Consider the following 20,012-nt stretch of genomic DNA (forward strand, 5'->3'; position numbering starts at 1 on the left):
GAAAAATAACAACAAAAAAGCCATTCATCTGCATGCAAATTAATACAAATACAGCCACTGGATAATGAGACAGTTGGTACAAAAAGCTTCAGTGAGTAAAGGAGTGAAGAACTCAACAAGCAAACAAGGGGGAAAAAACTAATTGAAAGAATAAATCCTTACCCAGGAAAATGACGATGGAGTAAACATGAGCCCAAACTGTCTCCGGCTGCTCAGAGTGCAGCGGGAAGCAAACTCCATTGGTCCCATAGAAATTGCGAAACAGCCCCTTGCAGACCAGTGGCAGGAGGGCAACGATAAAGCCGAACACCCATATCCCGAGAAGGATGGTGACAGTCCGTCTCCAGCCAGGCGTCAGGTACTGGAAAGGGTAGACGATGCAGATGTATTTCTCCAGGGTGAGGTAAGTAAGGAGGAGTACGGATACCTCAGTGGACAGCATAGCCAAAGATCCGATGACCTGGCACTGATTGCTGTCCATCCAGGCCTGAGCGTGCCTGTTGTATTCGCCGCGGTACTTCAGATCATACGCGCCAATCATGAAGAGGTAGATGCCCATCAGCCCGTCTGCGCCTGTGGAAAGGAAAGCTATTTACTATTCAGAAAAACAGTAAAGCTGAATCTTATTAGAGGTTAAAAAAAAACAATGCCACTGATTACCCCTTGAGCCTTCTTAATCAGAAATGTGAGCATAATGCCAGCTGAATTTATTTGAGCATGCAACATACACACCCCGACTGATAAAGCAAGACTTCTCAAAGCAGTTCTCTTCAAAGGGAACCACACTGCCATGTCTTAGAAGTGAGAAAATGTTTAAACATGCCCTACATGAAAGGCTTCCAGACTACTTTGGTAGGGGTATCCAGCCTTTTCGAGACCCCTGACAATAAATGTGTAGGTGCGCCAATGTCCTTATGGAAAAGACCTATATACTGTAGGTCAAATTAAATTCCCTATAGCTGTCCACAGAGAGAAGGAAAAAGGCTGGGACGTGATTCAGCATGAGAAAGAGACGCCGTGATGGCTGTGAATGCTCCAAAAAATACATGACTATGTGTAGACTATGAATGCTTTTTTTGAACAGCTCTCAACAATGTGTTTTCCAATGTGCACTATGGATTTAAGATGCATTATATGATGTATTATCTCCCCATGATCTGCTAGAAGCACCACATGTACAGGCACACTTTGATTCTTATGCTATTACATCTAATCAAAGGCAAATGATATCACTAGTACAAGGACTGCTTAAAGAAATAACCATTATTACTTCCACTAACATTCAGTCATGACTTCATATGTTCTGAAATTATACAAATGAGGTAATTGTATTGCAGAGAGCATCCTGCTTTGTTATCAAGACACAAAAACAAGGAGAAAACAAACATAATGCCTGTTTTACATGCTGAATATATAGAAAATCAGTACTCCGTGTCACTCTGCACTGTTTGACAAGTGGCATTTAAATGTAATCCTGAAAAACACCAAACCACAATAATTCAAACATATAAATATAGCAGTAGTGGTATCATTATCATGGTAATGTATTCCTGATTTCACAAGGGTCCAATTTATAAGTGAAGACAGGATGATTGCATGCGAGGTTCACAAAAAAAATACACCCTGTACTTATCATAATAAACACAATGTTGTGAATAAACTTACCTCTACAAATGCTTCATTACAGGCGTAAACATCTTAAACAAATAGCAATGTGACAAAAAGACCCAGTACGTTTTTTGTCCCGAATGTATATTTTTTTACTTTCTTTTTAAATGCTATTTATTTTATTGTATAAATTGGCTTGTTTTTATGCTGCTCGAATGAAAAAATGTCCCAGATTGGGATCAATAAAGTATATCTATCTATATAAGAAGAAGGTGCTATTTATTATTTATTATCCGTCTTTTTTTAGCACAGCAAAGTCTCAAAAGTATTTGCATTTGTAGAGTTGGGCACTAAAAATGGATTGAAATGAAGGGAAATGTGTTTACATCATCATCTGTACTGGAAATATTTACGTGGCTAAAGCCAGTAACTTAGATCGAAAATGAGGGGTGAAATAGCTAACCTCGACCTGTACTAAGGTAACAAAATCTTTCTACCAGCAGCTCTGAAGTTCACTGTGGTGTTTGTTTGAGAATAAAAATGATGATTTGTAAGCTGAATAACCTTGCATTTTGAACATATTATGTCATAGCGAGTCTTCCTAGAGTCTCCACTATTAAAATTTGCCCTACGAAGGCGAATTTTAAACTCTTCCAGATGAAGCTGTTTCCAGTCTTTATGTTTATCTCCACACCACAAAGCAAATAAGCTGATTACCATAACTGATGCTGTGAGTAAATATTTGAATGTATGACCATGTATCATACGGTAACATTGGATAGTATTTGTTTACACATCTCACTATATGTTGATATTTTCAGTATGGGTAATTATTACTGTTGGTGCATGACATGTTTTAAACTGGGGTTTTTATGGTACATCTCAGTGAAAAACGTGTGTTTCATTGACTGTTAGCACAACTCAACAAAGCACACGTAAATCCTGATCTCACTTTTATCATTTTTCTCTGTCCTCCTCGGTAAATTCATCACAATAGTTTGATGACATTTTTTAAAACCGTAGTTGGACTTATGACTTAAATCCTTTAAGGAATTGGCCAAAAGTTCATCAGTCACTCTTTGATCCAATAATAATTTAATTTCTTAAACCCGCTGAGAGCTAGTCATTTGATATGGAAACACACCATCAAAGTGAGTTTTTTATTTTACACACATTGAATATATATTTTTTGACATTAAAGACTCACTGAATGTTTTTTATTTTAATATTGCTCACGTGAAGATTAAAGGGCACAGCAGGGAGGAAGCTTTGTTGTGCTTAACATGAATGTGGCAGCTGAGAAATGCCCTCCAACACGTTACGTTCAGCCCCTGTGGCTGCAATTATGATTGTTACTTAATTAAGAGATAGAAATGTAAATAAAGTTGCCTCCTTGCCGACTCAATTGGGTCCTCTATGGGATTTAGTTTCTAAGACAAATACTAAAAAAGCCATCTGAATGAAAAGAAAAGGTGACATTGGCAGGGAACAATGTGGAAAAATGTGTGAAAGGGTAAAGAAAACTCAAGATAGCATAAAGTGACAAGTTCATTTCAAGTTAATTGTAGCTCTGACTTTTAAACAACATTACCTTCTGACATTTACATTATCTGTTTGTCCTTTCTTTATAATTTCTTAGTTTGCAGACTCAATTTATTCCACTCCATTGTATTTAAAAAGATGCAAATAATTAAATTCTGAGAAATATTTAGATTGTGTTATTGACCTTAAGCTATGTTTTTGTCTGGATTTCAGCTATCAGCATCACTGAAAACAGTCCCCACTGACATTTTAACAATAAACTTTGGAAAGGTTGATGGAAGAGAGACCCACAATGACAATGAATAACAACAGTCTTCCTCTGCTTGGCTTTGGTAGAAGAAAGAAAGAGAGATCAGCTACAACATGGAACTTCTGCTTTGCATATTCGGAGCTCTTTGATCTCAGCAGCTTTGAGACTCATGGTTGTCCATTTATCCTTTATATTTGACTTGAAAATGAGAAACGGCAGCATAGGCATACAGTAAAATATTGTTACGGACATTAATTTCCCATACATCTTGGTGTTTTTTCTCTTTGATGAAGTTCTCATAGGAATAATAACCATAAAGGCATTGTACACTTGCTTTTTCTCCCCCTGCATAAAGCCATTGAGTGAATCCTCATACCAGCCCATTCCATAAAGATGGATTTGTTTGCTCTATATTCTCTTCTCCAACATGCTGTCATGATTTCAATTTCCCCCTGCTGTAAGGAAATAAAGAGCTAACCAACAGCGTGAAGGACAATGCATTAGATGATTGTTGCAGGAGTTATTGCAGCTTATATCAAACCACTACCTGTGCAGTGTCCATGCTAATTCTCATCTTCACATAATTTCCTGTCTTTATGCAAGTGCACACATCAAATGTGAGATAGGAGAAATTGTACAACTGTGCATTTTAAACCAATCATCTCCAGAATCTCCTTTTTTTAAAAGACATTTCTAACAGAACTCTGCAGGAGAAGAAGCCTCATCCCTTATCTGAATGCCATCACATTTCTAAGAAGAAGACAGGGTTTGCATACCTAAATATCACACTAACACATTTATAATAATCCAATGCGTTCATGGTTTTTGCAAGTTTGTTGGGAGTTTGTGCCATAAAAAAAGTAATCAACAAACAAGCTATATTTCAAAACTATCTACAAACTTGGTGCTTATACTACATTACTGTTTATTATCTGGTATAGAGTCAGTGAATGTGTAATTATTTATCAACCGCTGAAACTCGTTGAGCAGTTTGTGTCAATTTTGTGCATAAATCAGTTCTTGGAGTATTTAAAGATTTGTATTGAGATGGAAAATATAGTATATTTTGGACTGAGATTTTATTATTTTTGCATTTAGTCTTATTCATGAGGGTGTCTAACTGTGTGTGTAATATTTAAACTGTGCTGGGGAAACACACCGATAACCACATTTCAACTCATTTCCATTTCTAAAAGTTTTTAACTTAGCTTTTAACTTCCCAAGAAGAAATGTTGATGTGCAGGATTTGTCACTTCTACACCACGTCTACAAACATAAAGAGGTGCTTCATATTAACGTGGCTTTAATGCACAGTGCGAAGAGTTATCTATCGTATAAAATATGTATTCCTGAGCAGGGAAAACTTTATGTTCTTTCCCCTAATGTTGTCAGTTCATGATGAAGCGTGACTTACAGCAGAGAGAAATGATGCACATGGCATGGAGTTTGTTCTCAGATCGGATGTAGGAGCGCATGCAGATGACGAAGATGTTGCCGAAGCATGTGGTGGCGGAGACGACCCAAACGAAGACCCTCAGCACGATGTTGGCCAGCAGGTCCTCGAAGGACGAGATGCCGTCAGTGTTGGGTTTGCAGCTCCGCACGTGAGGAGCATAGCCGCAGTACTGGAATTTCTTAAAGTAGCTGTGAAAGCAGATCAAAGAAGTGAATCAAGTTAGGCAGAACATGAGGGAGTCTATTTATCTACAGCTTCAAGGTTTGCTTTTTGTTTTGTTTTACCACCAAGCGTGCATTCTTACAGGATTATTGTTTTTATACATTGAGACAGTAGGAAAGCGTCTGATTGTTAAAAAAATATTTAGGATTTGATTTGATTTTAAGTGAAGGGAGCATCTGTTCTTGGGGTTTTGAGGTAGTGAACTTCAAAAAACCTGTTTGGATTAAGATGCTTCTCTTTGATTTGTATGGTAGTGTATTTTGCAATTGCTTTTGGATATCTAATATTAATACCTTCACCACCACTTGAACAACAAAGCAGAATAAAATGATACCTATGGTTCTAACAGAAACCATGCTTGTTGCTCACAATGGCAATATTAACATGCTAATGCTAAGTAGGATATGATAACCATGGTCACCATTTTAGTTTGCAGTTTAGCATGCTAACATTTACTATTAGCTCTACAAAAAACATAGCAGAAGTTAATATGAATGCCTTACATGTTGCAAGGATTTGGTGAAAAATCAGACTTTCTAAATCCATGAAAATGGCGCTGGATGAAATGTCAGGTAATCACTAAAGTCATTACACTTTATCCTGAGAGAAACATGAATGTCTGTGGAAAACTTCACAGCAATCCATCCAATTGTTGATGAGACATTTTACAATAATGGACACACTTTACCTTGTGGTGGCACTAGAGGGAAATTATAAGAATAGTAAAGGTCATTGGAGTTCATCCTCTGGGGACCATGAATGCGGTGATCCATCCAAAATCTGAATAAAATACTCTGCCCGGACAAAAAAAAGGTCACAAGCCTGTGGGGGCAGTGCTACGATCTGGGGTTGCTGCAGTTGGTCTGGTCTAAGTTCAGCAACGTGCCCAAAGAATGAGGTCAGCTGACTACCTGAATATACTGAAGGACCAGGTTATTCCATCAATGAATTTTTCTTCCCTGATGGCACGGGCATGTTCCAACATGACAATGCCAGGACCCATCGGGCTCAGATTGTGAAAGAGTGGTTCAGGGAGCATGAGACATCATTTTCACACATGGATTGGCCCCCACAGAGTCCAGACCTGAACCTGAATGAGAATTCTTTGGGATGTGCTGGAGAAGACTTTGTGCAGTCATCCGAATCTCCCGTCATCAATACAAGATCTTGGCAAAAAGTGAATGCAAGACAGAAACAAATGCTGTGACATTGCAGAAGCTTGTGGAGACGATGCCAGAGTGAATGTGTGCGGTAATCAAAGCTAAAAGGCGGTCCAATGAATATTAGAGTGTGTGACCTTTTTTGTAGCCGGGCAGTGTATTTCAGTCTTAAGCAAAGTGGGGGACCAACCGGTTGAGTCATGCCTGACTAACACCACCAGAAATGTGTCTGCTTCAATAACTCTGGTAAATCAATGCACCACAGAGTGAAAAGCTTTTCCACAACTGCTTACTGCCAAATAAGTAGTCCCTTTGAAAATGATTTAATCCGTGGATTATCCTCCCTTCATGGACACTGAAACTGTAAAGAGAAAATGCTTTTGGAAAAGATAAAATGATCCTGCTTTGAGCAGCACACATTTATTTTCATTACCTTCCATTGTGGTGGTGAAAATAGATAAAAGCTAAATACCTAAATGAGTCGATTTTATTTGAACAAACTATCCTCCTGAAACATGAATGAAACTCTACGGAATAAACAGCCCTGAGGAGGTTCAGTGATTGTTTACAATGTGAAAGGGCATTGATTTTTACTCTATATCATCCCTGGCCAGAAGTCCATGGTTGCACGTTGAGCTGTTATACACACAGAGATGAGGGAATTCACTAAGCCTTTCTTAATCATCTCCCAGTTGGAAGAGAAGCCTGACCGTCTCGATAAGGCTTGTTTTTGGACTCTCCACAAGGAATATGGTGTGAAAGGCATACGGTCAACATGACACTCCAGACCAAAATGAGGTATAAACAGTACCAAAATGACATTGGACTACTTACATATGAGTCAAGTGTTTGAGGGGTTCGAACATCCTCCGTTGTATGTTTCCAATTTCGATCCCTTCTATGCTCCTGGAGAGTATATATAAATAGATATCTATTAAGTCTTAGTCCGAATCCACTCACAAAGACACATTTTGCTATATTGATTTATAACTGCTATAAAAGTCTTCAGAAACACAAAAGCAGTTTACCTCAAAGGTCTCCAGCAAATAGCTTTTCAAGAATACATGTGATCATTTTGTATAAGCCAAAATACATCTTTCATTTATTTACAAAGATTTGGACGAGTGTCAATCCTTAAAACAAACATCAAAGCAAAACACTTCAATTAAAATTAAATACTTTTCTTTAACGCCTGTTTCCATTGTACAGGTTCATCACCGATGTGTTTCTGTTTGTTGCTCTTCTGCAACTTTAAGCAGAATGCCTCTCAACTAAAATCAAGCTCAAAGTGGTCCTATTATGCTCATTTTCAGGTTCAAATTTGTGTTTTGTGCCTTTATTAATTTAATGTTCAAAAAGCTCTTCATTTTTCTCATACTGCCTGTTCTGCAGCACCTCTTTTCACCCTCTGTCTGAAACCAGAGCCCAGTCTGCTCTGATTGGTTAGCTGGCCGGCTCTGTTGTGATTGGTCAACCACTAAGAGACGTCCCGCCCCTTAGCCTATCAAGTACAATGTGTTGAAGCGCTAGCCAATAGAAGCGCGAGTGTTAAATATCGATGTCACTATGTTATAGGAAACTCCTCCTGGAGGGAACTTTGGGGTTTTAGCCTTTCGAGACCATTGACATGCACACAATTCTATATAGCACACTACAGGGAACGCAAAACCCCCAAAAGGAAAATAGGGGCTTCTTTAATTTCTCTTAAATCAGCAGGAAACATTCGGTGATTACTTACAATGACTTCAGTTTATGCAACTTGTCAAAGTGGTCAACTTGGAGCTCCATGATGGGATTATATGATATATTCCTAGAAGATAAAAGATAAAGAAAACTTTCAATTACATATTGTCGAAATAAATTGCATTCATCATTTACCTAACAAGTGTCTACGTTTTCTATGCATGTGGGTAGTTTCTTTCAACTACCATTATCAGGATCTCAGTTTTGGTTTGTCCATTTCCTGTTTCTGAAGTCTTCTCCCTAGCCCTGCAACCACCATTAATTCTGTTTGTATTTAAGTCCTGGTTTTTGTTCAGTCTTGGTTGGATGCTTGTTTGACTTACATCAGGAAGTTCTGTTCTGTCCTGGTTAGCCCTGTTTTGCCTTGCCTTGGACCAAGCCTCTAAATAAAAGTATTTTTCTGTCATTCATCCTGTCTCCTTTGTTTGGGTCCACATTGCTCCACTACCTGTGACAGCCACAACTGTGTACTATCTGCTGCATGTTCATGGAACTATGTCCTTGCATTATTTATTGTTACTTGACATCTTGTTATTCAACCACCGCATTGTTGACATTCAGTGCATTTACTGCCTAGTGCTTGTAGAATTTCATGTAATAATGCAAAGAGATTCAGGAGGAAAAGGGTAGCAGGTCATCCAATGTTTCTTAATAATAGCAGCTTTGTTATTTACTATCTTGGCGAAAAACAGGAAAATACTGTGTTGTAAAATGAGTTGTAGTTATCTATCGAAGAGTACTTTTTTGTCTAAATATCACATTAAAAAACGTCTTATCGGTAATGATGTAATGGTCATTTCTTGCCAGCATCAAAATATAAACCTTCATAAATATTCATGTTATTGCTAAGGTATACAGAACTGTACGTCCTGGTGTATTTATTTAATTAAAACTCACAGTTGGAGTAAATCCCCGAGTAAAACAAAGAGATTAGGAGGGATCGCCACCAGTCTGTTGTTGGAGAGGTCCCTGAGCGCCGAAACAAATCCACATCGGAAGAAAAGGGAAAATAAATATTGATGAGTGGTTATCTGACAGATCATAATACATCCATTTGACAATGTACAGGGAGAGGATTTCCAAAGAGACATTAAATTACTAAAATCTCAATAACTTTATGATGTAATTCACCATTTTAATGCACTGAACTTGCTTTATTCTGCTGTTGGTTATATACTGTATGTAAAAGGAGCCTGTGTTACTTTTTGTTTCTTGGTTAACACAACAAAAATGGTAAATACTAAAACCCACAATGTGTAAGTCAACCTCAATATACTTTGCAACTAATTCAGCCTGAACGTTACCCTCACTCCCAACTCATTTATTCCTACTGATGAAATAAACCTTTAAATGTGTCACAGACAATTTATAGTGCACGTAACTCACCAAGACGTTACCCTTTGGTTTGTGGACTTTGACTTTGAAACCAGGAGTTGGGCATTTTGGGTGTCACCATCTTGCAAATGTTGTTTTTTACCCAAAATGACCCAAAATAGTGGAACTAAATTCGCCCGAACACTGAACAAGCGCATTAAAGGATACCAAACTGTTACACTAAACTGAAAGGTTTAACACTGCAGAGGTCAATCATATGCTTTGTCTTACCTCTAACTAAGACCAACATTTACAACATAAGAATCATGCTTTATTAGGGAAGAATTGAAACCAGTGATTAAGACTATAAACTCATTTGGTAAATGTTGATTAGGGTAATAAATCAAGTGAGAATTAGAGTCATTTTTACATACACCTCTATACAAATGGAGTTCTCTTTGCAACCAATGGATGCAGGGCCGGCCTTTTCTATAGGCCACCAAGGCACCCGCCTAGGGCGCCAAATTGGTCCCCCCGTAAGCACTCCACCTTACAAATCCTGACTAGGGCAGCACATTGGTCAGGGCCGGGCCTGAATGGGTGAGCAGTCGAATAGAAAGAACGTATGGAATAAGGCACCTGACAAATTGGTCACACGCGTATCTATCGTACTTCTCTAAAAACTTGAGGCCATTTTAGTTCTAAGACATGGTTACTCACGCAGAGTAAATACAAATGTAATTTGACAAATATTTCCTGTTGCAAATCCTGGGGCAAATAGATACACATTTTTACACGACCAAGTGTTATCAGCAGCAGGGCAGTGTGTGCTCAGAGATGTGTTAATGGCACAGAGGAATACAGTCAAAAAATACATACTGATTTTTGGTTTTGTATGGGATTTGTTGGCAATAGCAAATGTTAATTTTGGTATTTGAGATATAGATTATTGTGAATTGCTCCCAAAGCGTGTACCAACACTCATCTGCTACTCTCTATAGGACAAACACTGACGGATGCACATCTTTTATTAGGTACATTTTAAGCATTTGTGAAACTAAAATATTGACTATTGTTTTTGGTAGCAGAAGATCAGGTTTATATTTATCCTTTAAAAATCTCATGTCAAGATCAACAGAGGCAAAGAAAAGTCAAACTCAATAAAGATTTCAGGAGAGCTGTTAAGGCTCATGAGGCTATTAATGACTAAAACAACGATTTGTAAGACTAAAGGATTCTGTCAGCCGACAGCAAATCACATAACATGAAAACAAAGATCACAGAGAGACATATTGCACAATGCCCAAGAGGGTGCAACAACATCAAAGGTAGGAAGTAAAGAGCTGCGACATTTCTAGCAACCTGTGTACCTCTGAGTTCGGGAGAAAATCAAAAAGTACATCACAAAACAACAACAAAAAAAAGTGATGCTCAAGTTTAGAAATAGACATTCCTTACTTCTACTGTAGCAATGGTGTATTTGGACAAGGCTAGCCACACATGGACAATATCCCAAACAAAACAATGAGGGGAAAGTATGTTAAAAAGTCCTTAGATTATGTTCAATTAACTGGGAAAATAATGCTTGTTCTCATTGGTCATCTTGGGCTAAATCCACAGAAATGTGCCTGGACAAAGGTAATTATAGCAACAGCAAACAAACTACGATATTTTGGCTATGAGAATTTACCATTACCTGATGGAAATAACTGTTGGGGGAAAGCTAATGAGTGTTTCACTTGGAAGTGGTTCATCCTCTCGGGAGCGTGAGTGCGCAACATTTATACATTTTCAATATGATTCTTTATGTTAGCTGTACTTCATGGTTTACATTTTGAAGAGTCACAAGTAGAAAAGTGTCAGGTTTGCTGATAAATAGCAACATTCTACTTCTTGAGACCATAGATATTCATAAACAATGAAACGAACACCCAACCTGTAGACCATGAAAAACTTGTCTTGGAGGAAAAAGTTAGGCAAGGAGACATTTTGAAGACTCAGCAAAATAATATTAGGGAACCTAGCACACAAATACATCCACCATCTGCCAAGTTGAAAGAAATGTTGCTGAAACAAAGTTTTGGACAAATCCACACACCCCGACTAAAACACAAAACAAACCCAAGACAGAAATGACCACCCCCAGCCCTCACAGTTAACAGGGCACACAAGAACAAATGGATTTCATTAACAAATCAACATGCGTTTGATCATCAAAGCCTTCGTTCTAAATGTGAGCTCGTTAGATTTGTGTTTCTGAATGGTATCAGTTCTTGCTTGCAGCTTTTTTTAAATTTGAACTGCTTGGACAACAGGGCTCCAATACCTTTTAAAAGCAGTCTATAAATGTTAAAATGGTGCCCTAAAGTACAAATATTAAGCAGAAATCAAATTATTACAAAACGTCTCTACGATGTATTTATTGCTTTTTTTTTCCCGTACTGTTTTTTCATTTCATCATCTTCTGCACCTCTTTCTAAATTCACCAAATGAAGCTCATCTCAAGAACAATCCATATTAAATTGCATAACTTTTTTTCTGGCTGAATCTTCAAAGTCATGTTATTTGTTTTCTTCAAAGTTTGTTTGCTCAATCCAAAAACTAAATAGATGAACTTACAATTCTCCAAGCCTTGGGAGGACTGAGAAAGCTTGCTCGTGTATATGGCTGATCCTGTTCTGCTGTAAAACCCTGGAGAAAGACAACAAATACAAACAAAGGAGAATATGACTACTTTTTAAACTTTTTAATTAGTACTGCCAGCATTGAGACGATACATAAGCCTATCTCTAATGACATGTTGGGAGACGGGGGCTGATTTGTAAGCGTTGCATCAGGCAAAAGTCTAAATACTAAAACTAAATCTTAGCCTGTGCCATGTGTTAAAATATGTAAATATATACTTACAGAACTGTCAACATACTGCATGAGCAGAAAGACACATTTCCAATGGTTTCAATGAGATTTCCCTCCAAATCGCTGCAGCGTGTGATGAAAAGCACACACACAGAGAGGAAATATTTCACACATACCACACACACACACACACAGAAAGGGAAAGAATCATCAAATTACACGTCACTTTTTTGACAAGGCATCTCATGATTTCTTAAGCTCATACTTACAGCCAGTTCAAAATTGGCATTTCCCGACATATGTCATCCAGTTTTGTCAAAGAGTTGTTCAACAAAACCCTGTCGATCAGTGAGACACAATGAAAGAATGTCAAGGACAGGAGGAACAATCACTCAGTCCAAACAGTTCAACAAACGCTGTTAAAACCAGAACATTTGATGGTTCGATAAGATACCACACAAAGGAAAAACTCTGGAGAAGTACAAACTAAGAACTCACAGTAAAACAAGGGAGTTCAGTCCCGAGAAGGTCATGGAGGATATTTGATGGATATTGTTATTTTCCAAGATCCTGAAACAAGGTAAACACAGGATATAGTTTCGGCCTCGTTCGCAGAGTATTGATTCGGATGAAGCGGCATTAATACAGATTTGGGTGAAGTACTACCCAATTGCAATTAAAAGTAAATATTGCAAGGGAAACAAATATGTTTATCTGAAGGAATTATTTTTCACACAACTGGACTTCTCAGCGTATGGCAAAGAAATATTTACATAGAATCCATAAAAACCCTTTTGCAGAACTTTTTTTCAGCAGAGAATAAACATACAACCACTCCAGCTTGTGAAGATCCTGGAACACCCCGGGCATCAGGACAGAGATGTTGTTGTGGCTCAGATACCTGAGAGAAGAGAGATGAGTTTGGAAAATTACCCTGAGGGGATGCTCGATAGGTCACCATACTTTCTTCTTTCATTGCTTGTATCAGAGAGGCATACAGTGTCCATACTTTTAAGAGTGCGCTGAAGACCTTCCTTTTTAATAGTTTCAGATGAATCCCTATGTCTGTCCTCCTGGGTCCTACAATTTATGGTATTTTATTTTATAGTTTTATTGTATTTCTAGACCTTTTATTTGTAGTTTACACAATCGTGTCTTTTAATAATTGTCCTGTCATTCATGTTAATATATAAAGCCCACAGACAGTTTTGTGATGTTGGGTTGTATAAATAAACTTTGATTTATACGATCAAATATTGCAATTTAATGTCATAGTTCATACCCTTTTCTAGCAGGTATACACTTTTAATAATATATGTGCATCAAATCAATCTTTATATATTAGCTTGTCTGTGTATTATCTAGAATCATACTTGATATTATGTGCACTACTACTTTATTTATATCTTTAACATGTTTCATTCTAAACATTTATGCAAAAAAAAAAGAAGATATATAAGCTCAACGAAATGTCAGTTTTGCTCTCCCAAGCACCCACTCGAAATGAAGTATTTCCTGTAGCGGAAATGAAGTGTGATGTGTTTACAATTCCATTGCTACCACCATTTATTTCAATGTAAACAGAGTAAATCACAGCAATTACAGTGCTATATATGGCAATACTAAGGCTAAACTGGCAGTAGAAAGAGAGCCACTTACGCAAAGCCATACTGTTTATATTTTATATTTAGCATTGCATTTTTGTTCCTTAATAACATTTATGCAATACAAACTGAAAAGTTATATATCGTACAGAGGGAAGATTACTGTCGGCTCACCAGAGTGCTGTTCCCATTGTGAGTGCATTTGGAAAATAAGCCTGATCTCTAAAAATGGTTCTGTTTTATCATTATGGAACATCCCGCTGATATGACATTTAACTTGAACTCATCAGCCCTCCTGCTCCCTATGTGGCATCTCATTGTCCTTTCTGTTCTCTGTAATGCTGCATATCATTTCAGCCAGAGACGCATTCACCAATGAATTGACTATTTATAGTAAGTGGTTACGCAGGAAGTAAGAAAAAAGGCTCTGCTCTCTGAAGAAGAAGCTCTCAGAGAATCAGAGAACCAATGAGGGTTGTACTTGAAGTACTAATGTGCCCTTAATAAACAAACCGTACATAGTATACGTCAGTAGCAGTATACTAAAAAAGGAGTGTAATGATGCAACAGCACACCAATTTTCTGTATAATTGTATTTATAAAGCCCTCAGATTACACTTGTGCTTCAGTGGGATTAACAGTGTGTACAGCGTATGAAGTCCTCTGTCCTCAGACCGTGGCAGCATACAAACACACAAGAAACCTGACAATTACTGGGGAAAAAATGCAAGAAACCTTGGGGAGAGCAACCGAGGACGGATCCCTCTCCCTAGACAGAAACAAGGGCAAAATATGTTGTGTGTATGGATTGAAAAGATAAATAATTGTGAAAATATATTTAAAAATATTGAACCAGGAGGATGTCAACGATACAGTGGTGGTGAGGTTATAATGGCCATGTTGCATGCATTTGATTGGATGGTACACGTCAGTTTAGACACAGCAGTGAATAGCTTTCATTACTTCTACACACATGGAATAATGTAGTGTAGTAGTATTAATGTAGTCCTATCCAAGTTTAAATGCAAGCAAGCCAATGAAGTTTAAAAAGCCACGTTACTACATCTTATACAAGGATATCATAACAGAATGTTATAAAGCAGAACAAACTCACAGTCTTGTTAGATTATGCAGCCCTCTGAAAGCATCAGGACTCACATCTTGAATTCTGTTGTATTGAAGATATCTATACACAAACAAAACAGAAATCAGGTTAAGAATTGACAAAAACAACCCTTGAGTCTGTTGGTTTAATACAAAAAAACAACATATACTACATTGGGTTGTTTGAGTGAGAAATAAAACTTTGTTTACATAAGAAATATTCTTAATTGGGAGGTAAGCCAAGGAAAGACTTATGCGTATGTTATTTCAGCTAATCCTGGTTTGTATAGCAGGCATTTTGTTTTATTGTACATACCGAGAGACACCAACAGCTGTGCTTTGTCTCCTCGTGTATTTTGCACACCTGGCGTTTCATTCTGATGTTTATTTATGCATATTTTCAGGGAACTTTTTCAATCAGGGCAAACCTTCAGAGGAATGACAGCCTGGCACCGCCAAATGGTTTCCTGGCGAGGGATCAGACCTATACTCCTGCCGCCTCTGTGTGCAAGGTTGATAAACAACTCAAGTCGGCAATGAATAAATGCGTACAAGCAGAGGAGGAAAATCGTTCCTTTTAGTGTTCACAGCAGTCCCTGTAGCTTTTACTACGCTTTGTGAACTCGTTTGTTGTATTTGTCACTCAAAGGTTATTATCTCCGCTCTTTGGTGTCACGTGAAGGCATTAAGCTGTACTGAATGCGATGTGTAGGCTCCCATGCAAGCTGCAAATGTCCTTTTAATAAAGGGGACTGAAGAAAGGGAATTAAATAAACAAAAGAAAAGGAAAAATTGACAAAATATCGCAATGTAAAAAAAATGGATGAAGCAATATATTGTTATTAATATGCAATCCATAATTCATGTTAAACTCACAGTTTCTGTAGACTTTTGTACTTAAAGAATATGTTTGTTTTCAGCTTCTGGAGCTGATTCCTTTGAAGGGACCTAAAGGAAAGAAAGAGACTCACAATCAGAAAAAAAAAAGGTTTAAACCACGAACGCTTGTCATGATTCAGTTCTGCTCGGTCGAACATCTGACCTGCTCATCCCTCAGATAGTCACGCTATTATTTCACATGTCGGTTTAAATTATGCTGTAACGTTTTTAATTAATGGGGCTTTCAAGAATCAGTAGTCTTATTCAACATTAACATAATCCTCTCAACTTTCATTATGTAAGAAATGATCAGAGCAACGCAGTCCGAAGCGGAAATGTAGAGACGACTTAACATGATCTTTAAATATATTGAAACGTATTTTTTAACACATTTAGGGAATTATTATTTGAATGGTTATGTGCTGATCGTAAGTGGGGCTGTTTTTGTGTATTATTGTTGGAAATAACATAGTATACCATTTTAAATCACCTTGTCGTAAAGAAATGGCCCCATGTTACAAAACAAAGTGTATAAGTAATTAATGTTAGGCAGTAATACACGTTTATCACATCCTAAAAAGCAGAGCGCAGCAAAGACATTCAAATAAAATGATCAATAAAAACAATCAATATCATGAGATTTCAATTCATTAACATGACACAGTACGGCCTCCTGGTCTTTGCAATTCCATTTTATCACCTCGAAGAGACCCGGAGTAACCATTGGATTCAGCTGTCGATTCCAAAGCTTTTAACAGATTAAAGGCTCATCCATAAAGGGTTATGTTTTGGGACTGCATAGATTTTCTTTCTATTAACCCCGTCTCCGAGGGATCGCATTTCTCTAACTCTGTATTTGTTTGCTGATTGATAAATGACCCTAGTCGATTTCTGTCGCAACACTTAATGTACTCTGAGGAGTTTTTGTACACAAACATGTTTTCCTCGCCTCTAGTAAAAACATTTTCAAAATCGATTCCTACATCCCTTATTTTTGTAGATTAACATCACCTGTTCATGAGTAGGTGAGATCTGATCATGGGGATATTCAACGAAACTAAAATTGCAATAAAAGGCTACCGGTAACTATTTTTGGGCAACTTTTATTCCCTAAAATGTTACCAAAGAGTAAAAGGAAAATACCTCAGTAGCTATACATTTGATCTTATTTAGACTAGGGCTGCAAATTGTCAAGAATCCGACAACATGAAACTTATCAAGATACAGGGGGTTACAATTTAAATATATTGAGATGTATAAAGAACACACAATAAATACATTTTTAATTTTGAAACATTTTGGCTAAGGGTGGGACATGTCTAAGCGGTTGACCAATCAGAACATAGCTGGTGAGCTAACCAATCAGAGCAGACTGGGCTCTGGTTTCAGAGGCGCTACAGGCAGTATGATAGAAATGGATCACTTTTTGAACCTTAAAGCATGTAAGCAAAATATGCATTTGAACCTAGAAATATGAGGAATAAGTGGTCTTTAAACCTGCATTCTAACATCAGATACACTTCTTCTTCTTCCCTTCTTTTATTGCATGCATTGCTGCTTTAAAAGGTGCATTTACACACTGATGTCCATCATTAAAGTATGGGGACATCGTACAGCTTGCTCTTTTCATTTCTGGACATTGTTGGTCTCAAACAACCTTAAACACCACTTTTTCTTTCAAACACCTCACACAAATTGATTAGAAGTACTGCAGACAGTAAATCATTAAGCAGCAACATGAAGGCGACAGGAATCTATAGTACAGCACTCTAATGGCAGAGGCTCATTGTGTATCCTTGAAGCAGACACCAGTCAATCAGGACATTGGACATTGGCTTTCACAACATATCCAGACATAATCATCGTCTCATTTTTTGGAACGTTTCAGTGAAGACATTTTCCAGCAAATAAGTTCCTTTTCACGACTGAATACAGACACAATTTAACTCAAAAGGTCAGACAGATCATCTGTAATTTAACTACAGACTGCAGGATAGAAATGGGGAAAATAACAAAAAAAACAACGTCCTTGGAAACAAATACTGAGCCAATAATGTATAAACATACGCAGTGGAGCAGATTCACAGCTGTCTGAGACCTGACTGTCATAACCAAAGTAAATGTTTATCCTTTTTAATTTATATTTACATTGTTTAAACTCATAAAGCACAGAAATCTCATTTATACATTTCACTTTGGCACTTTCTATCACCCACACTCACGAAAGAGGAAGAAATTCCCGGAATAAAAAGACTGCAGTTACAGCGCCATGAATGGAAATATTTAGCTAAAGCTTGGCTAAACTGACAAAAAGAGAGTGCCACTGGCACATAAATAATAGGAATCCAAGGAAATATGACTATGAAATATGGACATAAAGCATGAATAAATGGGGAAAAAATGGAATACGTTTGTGTTGGTTCCATTTATGTCCTTTTTCCCAGATGTAATAATAATTAATGCAATCCTTTCTTCCTTAAGATATTTCTTTATTTCAAATAATGACATCCTAGACTTCCATATAAAATGTGATACAATTTGTAGGCATTTATCTTTCCAAAAGGAAGAATGCTTTTTGATAATGCTGATTGATCTTTTCCTTTGGGACACGATAAGAGCACACTTTTTCATTTCATCTACCGGCCAATAAATCACACTGACAGTACACTCACTTCTCCCAAAAATGTGAGGGATTTCTGATTCTTAAGACCCTATCACCAATCCCACCAGACCACCATCAAGACAGGGCAATGTATCCAGCTGTTTCATTATCTACCCCGAACCATCGTTGCCTGTAAAAGTAACAAGAACTATAACTGTGTGTACCTAACTTGGTGGAAGGGTGCTAAAAGCTATTTTTCTTCTAAATCCAAAATAAAGATGGATAACAAAAGTCTTCCTGGTCAGCTGCACTCACAAATACTGACAGCAACTTTGAACATTTCAAGGCAGGGAAGTTTAAAGGGGAGAAAAAAGTGAGCTGACTACAAAGTATTATATGACTCCATGGGCCATAAATGAAATGATGCAGTGCCGACGACAGAGCTGACACTTTATAAGAGATAATGAGGATGGGCCAACCTGCGAGGTAATGGCTTTAATATTTCAGGACACATAAAATGACACACAACGACTGAAAAACTGCAATGTTCTTTCATTCAAACATTGACAAACGTTGTAATAGCTTCAGATGAAATGTCCTTGTCCGACACATGTTGGAAAATGTGTTGTAAAATCTAAATAATTACATTCCCCAGAGAAAAACGACTCCGCAGATGTAGTGTAGGTATGTGCATAACGCTTGTTCCTCCAACACTTTCAAGGATATAGGTGAGTCATTAACTGAATAAGGGGATTGCAGTAGGGTCTGAGAATAACCTGTAATCCTGGCTTCAAGTGAGTCCAGTTTTTGGCATGCTGTTACGGGACTCACCAGCCAGGGATGGAGGCTGCCTGTGGATTGATTAAGCTTCAAAATAATGAAAAAATAAGTGCCTTATTTTGTACTCACATCATTGTGACATTAACTGCCACCTCCGGGATGTCTTTAAGCTTTGTGCTGTCACAGTCCAGCTCCAGGTCTTGACACTTGCAGAGCTCAGGAACGACTCCCAGCACTGGAGAAAGGAAGGGGAGACATTAGAGGAGATGTCAATCATGCACTGCCAAACTGTCAAGAAAGATGTGTGTGGAGTTATGGCCATGTATCCTGCTGGAAGGGAAAGATTGTCCAGAGATTTTAAAATAATTAAAGCAGAATTCATTACAGTGACTTGGAGGATCAACACATGTTTGTGAATATCAAGGTTTCTCAATATTGCTCATTAAATATTCCTGGGTTAAGCCAGCTTTGATTATATTTCATTTAATCCCAGTAAAGAGATGCAAGATGTGATGAAATGGAGCAGATTGTTTAACCAGGCATCCTGGCTTCAATGAAAGCAAATTAGATTGTTGATGAAAGGCTCCACTTTGATAGGAAAACGTGTCATTTATCAGGAAAACCATACATTTAAAGTCATAATTAATTACCTTCCTAGGTGAGATTGATAGGTTTATTAATAAAATAATCGGATAAGTTGAAATCCTTTGAGCCTGTCGTCACAACAGGAAAGGATCATGTGTTGTTTGATTGTCAAGTATTTGCACAATGAGTAAACTCAGGGGACATTTCCTAACTTTATTGTAATGCAAGACAATGCAAATGTTCAGAATAAGCATTGAATACAATACCACGAAAGTTCCTGGAAACATTAACGGAAAAACGGATGTCC

General features: G+C 37.6%; 1 protein-coding gene across 1 annotated transcript in view; it reads right to left on the reverse strand.

Moving 5' to 3' along the window:
- rxfp1 (relaxin family peptide receptor 1) overlaps window positions 1-20,012 on the reverse strand; it is a 35,372-nt gene that overhangs the window by 2,756 nt on the left and 12,604 nt on the right. Inside the window, exons 2-14 of the mRNA XM_063876955.1 lie at window positions 19,250-19,355; window positions 15,736-15,807; window positions 14,870-14,941; window positions 12,981-13,052; window positions 12,650-12,721; window positions 12,421-12,489; window positions 12,203-12,274; window positions 11,915-11,986; window positions 8,879-8,950; window positions 7,977-8,048; window positions 7,073-7,144; window positions 4,815-5,044; window positions 163-573 (exon numbers count right to left, since the gene is read on the reverse strand). Coding sequence (XP_063733025.1) covers window positions 163-573; window positions 4,815-5,044; window positions 7,073-7,144; window positions 7,977-8,048; window positions 8,879-8,950; window positions 11,915-11,986; window positions 12,203-12,274; window positions 12,421-12,489; window positions 12,650-12,721; window positions 12,981-13,052; window positions 14,870-14,941; window positions 15,736-15,807; window positions 19,250-19,355 — 1,464 coding nt within the window. The remainder of the gene's footprint in view (window positions 1-162; window positions 574-4,814; window positions 5,045-7,072; window positions 7,145-7,976; window positions 8,049-8,878; window positions 8,951-11,914; window positions 11,987-12,202; window positions 12,275-12,420; window positions 12,490-12,649; window positions 12,722-12,980; window positions 13,053-14,869; window positions 14,942-15,735; window positions 15,808-19,249; window positions 19,356-20,012) is intronic.

The sequence above is a fragment of the Eleginops maclovinus genome, chromosome 23 (genome assembly GCF_036324505.1).
Source record: "Eleginops maclovinus isolate JMC-PN-2008 ecotype Puerto Natales chromosome 23, JC_Emac_rtc_rv5, whole genome shotgun sequence".
NCBI classification, from domain to species: Eukaryota; Metazoa; Chordata; class Actinopteri; order Perciformes; family Eleginopidae; genus Eleginops; species Eleginops maclovinus.